Genomic DNA, 10,072 nt, shown 5'->3' on the forward strand with positions numbered 1-10,072 from the left:
TCTCATTGTATAATTGTAGATGTGTTTCTTTCTTGTTGTAGATGTGTTTCTTTCTTGTTGTAGGAAAATTTTAAGGCTTGGTGAAGTAAATGAAAATTCCAATCTTGTTCCAGTGAAGCAAATGAAAGGTTTAATCTCTAAAGTTGTCGTGCAGAGCTTAATAGATGAAAAAAAGTTCAAAAGGGTGAAACGTGATGTTGTTGAAAAGTTTATATCCGAAAGTAGAGTTGATGTCAAAAAAATTCAAGAAGCCCTAGATATGAGTGGGGTGAGTAGAAAAGGATATGCTTCAATCTTTAACATCGTTTCTTCTACTCTCAAAGTTCATCGGATAAAACATGTATTGTTACCCACCCAGCAGCAGCAGTGTGGCACCAAAGAGGTCTTCTAAATTAGGAAATAGATGACCATTGGACAATATTTACATATCAAAAATGTATATGAAGGGGCCAAAGGAAGGACTGTATATGATCCTTTGAATAATATTTTTGTGGAGCTGCAACAATTACAGAGAAGAATGGTGGAGTTTTATAACATCACACTTGAGGAATGTAAAGGAGTTTTAAAGTTTGTTGTTAAGCTTGATGAATGTGAAATTGTAAAAGAAAAGAAGATAGACAGAGAAGAATGGTGGAGTTTTATAACATCACACTTGAGGAATGTAAAGGAGTTTTAAAGTTTATTGTTAAGCTTGATGAATGTGAAATTGTAAAAGAAAAGAAGATAGACAGAGTGACTATTACCTTGATGAATCGGGCACTTGATCCATCAATCACAAAGACCAGCTCCAAGCACTTTAGCGTTCAATCAGAAAAACATGTATGGTGGTTGGGATCATTTGAGGTATGGATTTTCTTATTTTGGTGTTAGTATTTTTTGAATATACATGTATATTTTTTAATAAACTTCTACCATATATCATTCTATTGTAATGGCAGGTGAATACAGAGGACCATGAAACACTTAACTGGGTTTTTCAACAGACAGATATACCCTCAACTGTAAGGAGTCAAATTTTAGGGGGTCATCTTCATGTTCCAGGCAAAGGTGATTTTCAAGTAGAATGGCATATGGCAGGTGATCTTAAGACGTTGAAGTGTATGTACAATATCAGTAAAGGGGGTAACTCTAAATCTCCTTGCTTGTATTGTAAACAACCAGCCCATGTCTTGGATTTCAAATGGTGGACAAGAGCACCCAATAGGGACAAGGAAGATCCAAATTTTAAAGCAGTTCTTGATATTCCATTATGCAATGTTCACATTTGCACATTGCATGCATTGTGTAGAATTATTGAGAAACTTGTTTTTCTATATATTGGATTTGCCTGGAAACTTTGGCCTGAGGTGAAAAGAAAAGAGGCAATACAATCATTGGAAGCGGTATTATCAGAAATTGGTCTACACGGTGGAGATGTTCATATAACAAAAGATCTAAAGAAATCTACAAATGGTAAAGAGGTACCTATCAAGCCATCCATTAGTGGAGTAAAGGCTCAAAGGTTTTTATCACGTCCAGAAAATACAACAAGAAAAGGGGGTAGACAATCACAATATGTATCCAGAATAAAATACAGTGTGTGGAAGCAAGTCCACAATGTAGTAAAAGATCATCAGGCAGATGGGATGGCACGAGATGTCAAGGCTGAGGTGTGGAAATCGTTGGACAAGCTATTTGTTTATTGTGACAAAGTTTCTTGGAACAAAAATGATCAACAGGCATTTCGGAAAGAGGTTAAGAATTTCAGAAAGGCAATGAAGAAAGCATGGACCACCTGCAACATAACCCATTATATGGTGACAACACTAACTTCCACCCAACTGTTCAATTTTGAGAACAAAATGATTTGTATTTTCTATGTTTTCTAATGCTAGACTCTTTCTGTGTCCAAACAGCATATTATCTACAACCATCTTCCATTCTTTGTAAAAAAGTATGGATGCCCTGCAATCTGGTCTACACAAGGAATGGAAAAATCACACTACATCGCCCGTAATGCTTTCTTTAGACATACACAACATTTTGGAGGAAAACAAAAAGGCAACAGCTTAAAGGAAGTTTTTCAATGGTTTTATCGAGGCGTACTTCAAAAGATCGAAACCAAGAGAAAGGTCAATGCATCTCAAGTCAAGATAGCCTTTCAAGTAGCTCAGAAGCAGAGAAGACATAAAATTTTAGAGAGTTCAAATTCAGTAGAGAGACATGCTGAATGGAGAAAATCAAAGGTCTTTGTAGATCACAAATGGGTGGATAGAATACAAGTGTAAATGTTGTGTATCTCATAATCTCATAATTGAAAACACTTCTCAAATTTTGATGCATAGAAATACAGAAAGAATGTGTGTTTACAATTTCTTTGTGGTGGATGCAGAAGAATACAAGTGTAAAAATTATGTACCGCATAATAAAAACAGTTCTCAAATTTTGATGCATAGAAAATACAGAATACAAAAGATACAGCAGAAATAAATTGTTGTTCTATGCTAAATATACAATGACTAAAGAGAGAAACAATTGTGCCTTGAAAATAATTTAAGTTATATTATGTGTTTACAATTTGGTCTATGATGTGGAAGATAAGCTGGATATTCTCACAATTGAAGTTCTCGATGCATATAAACATGCTGCACCAGAATCTCTTTTACACATCTTCTGCCTTCTTTCACTCTAAAACCTTTTACTCTGCCTTTCCAGGATGTCAGGAAAGTACTCGTTGATTGTTGCTTTTTGCTCTTCTTCCTGATCCGTCCATTGTTTCTGGGTGCCATCTCAGGCTACGAATCTAACACACCCCTAATAGAAACCAACACAAAAGAAAGATAGTATGATGTTAGATTTCAATTAATCTAACATTTTAAGTAATGCAGATCGACTTAAAAGAAAGAACAAAAAGATATCCACCACAATAGGTGAAATGTTGAAGAGAGCAAATTACAGCAAAGCTATGGCAAGGAGAGATGCTTGTCAAAGATGGAATAGTCCCTCGAAAGTCTGAGAATAAAGGAAATTGGATTGTTGCGAGCGGGAAGTTTCAAACAGACTCTTACGCTCAAAGATGGTCTAAAATCTCATGATAGAGACATGCTGGAGAATAGAATAAAAAACAAATCTCCCTATTCATCTCGCACGCTTCTGCCACCATAAAGTACTGTTCTATTTTCTATTTTTCTCTCTTTTTTTGTGGATTTTCTACGTTACGTTGGCCTTCTCCTGATTGGTTGCGAAACATTTTCTCCAAACCCTAAAAGGCCCCAAAATGAGCTCCAAATTCTTCTAATGCATATCAAAAAGAGTAGCTGTGAGTATTTTCAATAAACACATCAAAAAGAGTTGTGAAAAAATTAAATATTTTCCTTTCATATCCTACTAATATATACTAGGATTTTTTTCATATATATATATATATATATATATATATATATATATATATATATATATATATATATATATATATATATATATATATATTTTGCAGTTCACAACTTCATGTTATACAAACACATACATTTGGTGGGTGAGAGCAAAGGCAATCAGATTAATGCTCAATAATCATGTGGATCTTCACGTAGATCCAAATTCACCACCACCATCAATCCCACCTATGATGGCAAAGAATCCATCGAAAAAGAAAGGACTTCCCAGAGTGTCTCCATTGAAATTTAGGAAGAAAACAACAAACGCAGAGAAGGGAAAGGTTTCTCACAATCTAAGGAAAAAGAGGCCAAGTCAAAGAAAACATCCAAGAAATTGGAGTCCAAGCCGACTAAGGAAGGTGAAGAGGCCAAAGCTTCTATGGACACTGACCCATCAAAGTAGATAGTTTTTTTGCTCTCATACATTGTAACCATTTGTATAGATACCATTGTAATAAATATATATATGAAATTAATATTGACTTTAGTTTCTCATTTTACATTGGTTATCTTGTCTTAATAATGTTGAATAACTATTTTACAAAATGAATCGACAAGACAAGATAGATGGGTGCAAAATTATATTGTATTAAGAAAACTTCAAGATTACAGGGGGCAAACATTTCATACAACTAAAAGTATTTTTAGAACTTCTTCCCACCATAATACCATCTACCTTAAATTTCTAGTCTGATGGTATGGCATCTAATAGAAATTCCAAGGACGTATGCACATCCCTCTCAATGTCCATTTTGTATCTATAGGGATGACTCTATTGTCATCATCATTCAAGTTGACTATTAGGTCATACTGCATAAATTTTTCCTCTGAATCTAATGGCATCCACCAAGTCCCTCTACTCTTTTTCGATCGTCTGTGCTCTAAGATAATGTACAAGGTTTGTGGAGAGATGTTGTATGCCATCACCACATAATCAATGCAAGCATTACATTTTATAAGATCACCCCTATGGATGACTTCATTCACTTTCCATTATGCTCCAACTACATTATCCAAGTCAGACTTAGATATATGTGTAGATATGCACATTGCTTTTTTCCTCTTCATGTTTGCTTCTTGAAAACATGCCACAAATACATGGAGAGGTATAAACCATGATAGCGTAATCCTATTAGAAATCCTTCCTGCTTTCATAGACTTTTGAATATCCAAGACAATCTTGGACTTAAATGCTAATAGAGTACCTTTGTCGACTAGAAAGTCCCAATCTAATGAATTTAGGTTTGGTATAGCCAAACTCTCCAGTATTTCATAAGCTTCTGGTCTTGTAGGGACAATATACCTAGCGTTGTATAAAAATATCTGTTTATTAATGAAAAAAGCAGATGGTTGATTGGAAAATAATACTTTTCTAAGACCAACATGCATGGCTTTGAAAGTCTTGGGGTGAATGACTCCACAGGTTGCTACTCAATGCTTGTTGATGGATAAACATCTATTACATATACAACACATGTGAATAAACCATAGAATCATAAAGAACATAAATAAAATTACAAAAGTATCAATGAGCTTACAATGCAGATGCTGGAGTAGAAGGATGCATGTGCATGTCTCTTGTCATGTACACATGTTGCAACTTTGCCTTCCACCCATCTTTTGCTATCTTGAATTCCAAGATACGTCCCTTCCAATGGTATTGTACTAGGCCACTTCTTTGCGTTTTTATCCTATGAGGACCTTTGCATGATGGTTGCATAGTCACCCAATCATTTAATTTAAAGTTTATATCTTTCCACACACCCTGATTACCTTTAACATTTTGAAGAATGCATGATGAAATGGCATTAGGAGTGTGTAAGATTCCTCCCCAGCCCCTCAAGATGTCCAATATCTTTCCCCTGTAATCAATCCCCTCTTCAGAATAATAAAAGATCTTGTTTCTACCTATTTTGGCTTAGAGAGAGAAAATGTTCAAGGGAGAGATTATTCAAATTTTAGATATTTTTGGATAGAAAAATATCTCTTTTTATTAAAATAATTCCCCCCGAAACAGAAGTTCAAAAAGATTTTCAGAAGGTGCATTAGAAATAAATTATAATCTATTCAAAAGGCCTTATCCTAAGGGTCTAGATTTTTTGAAAATTTTAAATTAAGGTTCTAAGGGGCCAATCAGATTAATCCAAATGTAGGGAAGAGATAAATTGAAGAAATAAAGAAAATCCCTCCAAAAATGAGTAAATACTCACATAAGATGAAGAGTGGACTAAGGACCAAAGGAAATACTAAAAGAATGAAATTTTGACACCTCAGAGTGGGGTTCTCCCTCATGAAGGAGGCACCTATTTCACATGTGTGGTGGAGTTTTAAATTCTCAAATATTGACATATTTCATCTCTCCTCTCTCCTAATTCAAGTCTAGTTCCAAAAAGTAAGCTAAACTGATCCAAAAATGGTCAAAAATTGAACAAATTGATCTGGAAAATTCTAGAATCAATTTGCTTGATTAGAAGCTCACTTTTTCCTATAAATAGAAGCCTCCCCCTTTGTAGAAGCTTAATAGTGTTTTATGCACTGTTACTCTACTCCACCCCAGAGCCAAAAATAGTGAATTTATTGATAATTCATTAGTTTTTGACCTCTTCCTCTTCAAAAGAATTGGTGGCCACTCTTGTTGCAAACAAGAGTAGATCCCTCAAACCATCAAGCCAAAGGCAAGCTCACAGAAATTCATGTAAGCTAGAAATCCTACTTTTTCTTTATTCCTTTTAATGGTTTTCTAATTTTTGTTTTCTTTAAAATGAAAAAATGATGTTATGCCTTGTTGGAAAGGCTTTCCCCCTCTCTTCATTCTTGAATTCAGCCTTTCTTTATCCTAGATAAGTAATCAAGTTGTTAGAATTAAACTTTTCATATTGTTTCTCTTTTAAAAGTGAAATTTGATTAGTTTAGAATGCTGTAAAACCATTTGGGATAATTTTTAAGTAACTTGGATAGAAAAAATTGAAAAATGGTCAGCCATACAAAGGAGGTTATGGCAAAAAAATTTAAAATTTTGTGAAATAAGTTTTATCTTTTATTATTCAAAAAGAGTAATCCCCACAACTTGTGTATTCTAAAAGTATTATTTTCATTCTAGGCATAGAAAAATGCATAGTAGAAATATTTTTATTATAAAAGTGTTATTTTCATTAAAATTAAATTCTATGCATAGAAAGATGCATATTGGATAATTTCTTTTTATTATAAAAGAGTGTTTTTCATTAGATTTAAACTCTATGCATAGAAAGATGTATATTGGATATTTTTTTATTATAAAAGTGTGATTTTCATTAGATTTAAATTCTATGCATATAAAGATGCATATTGGATATGTTTTTTAATTATAAAAGTGTGATTTTCATTAGATTTAAACTCTATGCATAGAAAGATGTATATTGGATAGTTTTTTAATTATGAAAGTGTGAATTTCATTAGATTTAAATTCTATGCATAGAAAGATGCATATCGGATAATTTTTTTATTATAAAAGTGTTACTTTCATCGATATTGATTTTTATGCATAAAAGATTTTTTTTAATTGTAAAAGTGTTACTTTCACCAATATTGATTTTTATGAATAAAATGATGCATAAAAGATTTTTTTATTATAAAAGTGTTACTTTCATCAAAATTAATTTTTATGCATAAAAGATTTTTTTTAATTATAAAAGTATTACTTTCATCAAAATTGATTTTTATGCATAAATAGATGCATAAAAGAATTATTTTATTATAAAAGTGTTACTTTCATCAAAATTATTTTTTATGCATAAAATGATGCTTAAAAGATTTTTTTTATTTTAAAAGTGTTACTTTCATCAATATTGATTTTTATGCATAAAATGATGCATAAAAGAAAATTTTTAATTGCAAAAGTGTTACTTTCACCAATATTGATTTTTATGCATAAAAGATTTTTTTTAATTATAAAAGTGTTACTTTCATCAAAATTGATTTTTTATGCATAAATAGATGCATAAAAGGATTTTCTTTTATATAAAAGTGTTATTTCCATAGAAGTTGGGTTTTATGCATAAATAGATGCATACATAATTTTTATATCAAAATAAGAGTTCTCTTTAATACTATGTTTAAATCCCATGAATATTGATAAATGAATAAGTAAATACTTTGTGAGAGAAAATTCTACTGTTTCATATTCTCTAGGATGGTAATGAGAAAATTCAGAAAAACTGTCAAAGTCAAAATTTTAGATAAATGATTAATTTATTCTTCATAAGAATTCATGATGATTAGTTTTGAAATCAGTTAAGCAAATATTCAATGAATGAAATTCAGAAAAATAGTAATTGAAATCTCACCCCCTTTCGAGAAAGGTAGTTCAAGAAGGACCTTACCAGACTCGAACCCAGAATCAGACTTTGACCAAGACCAACCTCTTCGTCAGTTTCAAGTCGTCAGTTTCAAGGAAAGATGATGTGACCAGTTCAGGAAAATACACTCAAATCACCCACCGAATCTGAAAACAAATTAAGACCCTTGATTCTGATCTAAGGATCAAGGTTACAGAATTCAGAAAATTCTGTTGAAATTTTAGACCTGTGATCTAGAAGTATTGGGATATGATTTAAGATATACCCATTGTATTCAAAAGAAAATCAAAACTGAAAACTTGCATAGAAACCCTATTTTCTTAAAGGACTATCTTACGCCAGAATGCTGGAGGGAGCATTTGGTATATGTGTTTTTCTAAGGGAAGTTCGGTTGCAATAGCTGGCGAGGAGTGTTCAAAGGACGGGTCACGTAGCAAAAACCTGCCCAGGTCTTGACCAGCCTGGTTATGGTGAAAAATGGTGTGCTTCTGGTATGATGGGTGAGGGCCGACGAAGCGAGCCTTGAGTGAAGTTCCAGAACACCTAAGGAGGATCCTGAAGGGTTCTGACCAGGCGATGCACGGGCTCGCGGTGCTTAGGACACCCATGCGTATGTCGTGGAAGATTTTGTATGATGGACCAATGTTTATTATAATCTGTTACTATAATCTGTTACTATTGGATCTCGTTGGCTGACCAGCTGGTCTCAACGGAGAGTCCAGAGTGATACTGTTTTGTGAGAAACAAGGATTGAATGAAAATTTTAAGTTACGACATCTGTAACCAATGTTTGTCAATGGATTGTTTAAAAAGCTAAATTTTAAAGAGGAGTGTGTGCGTATCTGTATTCTAAAGCAAAAGTTAAGAAAGGCATTCAATTATGGGTGGGTGAGTACTTGTCTGGTTCTACCTATTCTAGTGGTTGGGCGGTGGCTAAAACCCATGGGCCGGATGGGGTTAGGCTAGAATCAGTAGAGTGTTAATAATAAAATTGATTAATAGGAATACGTTTAGAAATCGAGTAGTTAAATAAAAGCCTAAACACTTCTCTAATGAATAGATCAACGGCTGTGCTTGCCTGATTCAATTAGGAAAAAAGCGTTGATTCCTTCAAGTTAAGTCTATAATAGTTTCCCTTCTATCTGATTTAATCATCTGATTTAATCAGATGAAGGTTAGTTTAGCATTTTGACCTCGTTATAAAAATTTGTTAAGAAAATAAAAATGGTGGAATCGTCCCCATTTTTCGGGCATGGAAAATTTTCCTGGTTTCGGTTTTTGGAATGACCACCAGCTTAGTCTCGTGCCTGGACATTCGAGGGCGAGGCCCCGAGTGTGAGAAACCCTGCCCACGCAAGAGGAAGCTACTTTCGCTGCTACCATCCGGGAATCCGACGGTGCGCTGAGGGGGCAGTGGGATCTCACAATTGGTATCATAGTGCTATTGTAAATTTACGTAACAGCAATAAAAATTGCTTAAAATTTTAAAGTAAATCTGGGAAATAATGTTTTCGCTTGTTAATATTATGTTGAATGAACTTAAAAAATTGAAAACTCATAAATTGAATTGGAAATTTATAGATGGATACCCCGAATCTATCTCGCATTCTTGAACTCTCCCAGAGTCAGGATATGATAGCCTTTGCATTCGAGCACCTCATCAACTCTGCTACAACCTGAGTAAGCAGAGTGTGACTCGCACGTCATTTTGAGAGTCTTTACTTTCCTGATCCTATTTAGCGACGTCGGTATATGTGGTTCTTTGGAGGATGATGTATTAATATCAATACCAGTCAGCGTCAGAGGTTCAAGCAAAATATTTCCTTAGCCATGATTCTGATAAGGCTAGGGCTTGTTCAGCATGTACAACTCTTTGATCATTCACCCAGGAACTTCAAAATTTCATGCCGAGTTTTTAGGCTTCTTAGCCACTTTATCCCTAGAAGTAGAATTAGAGCACCTCTTTTTGTAATGAATCGTGTGTACCATGGTATGTCTCCTTCGCAATTTCGCTTCTTTCTGCGTACGCGATTGAGGCAGTGATTTTGGGAGTCATGATGCTCTATGTATATATCTCAAACTTTTGATAATAAACGATGTTTTGTAAAAAAATTCCAAATTATTTTCATGATTATGAATATGGTTATTAAAATTATCAGAGTAAATCTTGTTTCATGAAGTATGATGAAATAATTATCTGTTTAAAGAATAAATCATAAAAAATTAAATAAACATAAATCTGTTGTCAAAGTTAAGTTGACAAAAATCCTCATTTTGTCAGAATCATGAGGCGCGCGGCCCATGCAAGGCAACCAGATCCTC

General features: G+C 33.7%; 1 protein-coding gene across 1 annotated transcript; it reads left to right on the plus strand.

The window, feature by feature from the left end:
• The first annotated feature begins 627 nt into the window (after positions 1 to 627).
• LOC147617334 (uncharacterized) lies at positions 628 to 1,868 on the plus strand. Its single transcript, XM_086776463.1, has 2 exons — positions 628 to 843; positions 939 to 1,868. Exons 1-2 carry the CDS (start codon positions 628 to 630, stop codon positions 1,866 to 1,868), a joined length of 1,146 nt encoding a protein of 381 aa, XP_086632589.1.
• Positions 1,869 to 10,072: the final 8,204 nt, after the last annotated feature.

The sequence above is a fragment of the Cibotium barometz genome, chromosome 37 (genome assembly GCF_041138505.1).
Source record: "Cibotium barometz isolate CiBa-2024 chromosome 37, ASM4113850v1, whole genome shotgun sequence".
NCBI classification, from domain to species: Eukaryota; Viridiplantae; Streptophyta; class Polypodiopsida; order Cyatheales; family Cibotiaceae; genus Cibotium; species Cibotium barometz.

Bases quoted from the DNA above. Each gene is read 5' to 3' on its own strand.
- LOC147617334 (XM_086776463.1), top strand. From the start codon at position 628: ATGGTGGAGTTTTATAACATCACACTTGAGGAATGTAAAGGAGTTTTA. The intron at 844-938 runs GTATGGATTTTC...TTGTAATGGCAG, and splicing joins GGTGGTTGGGATCATTTGAG to GTGAATACAGAGGACCATGA.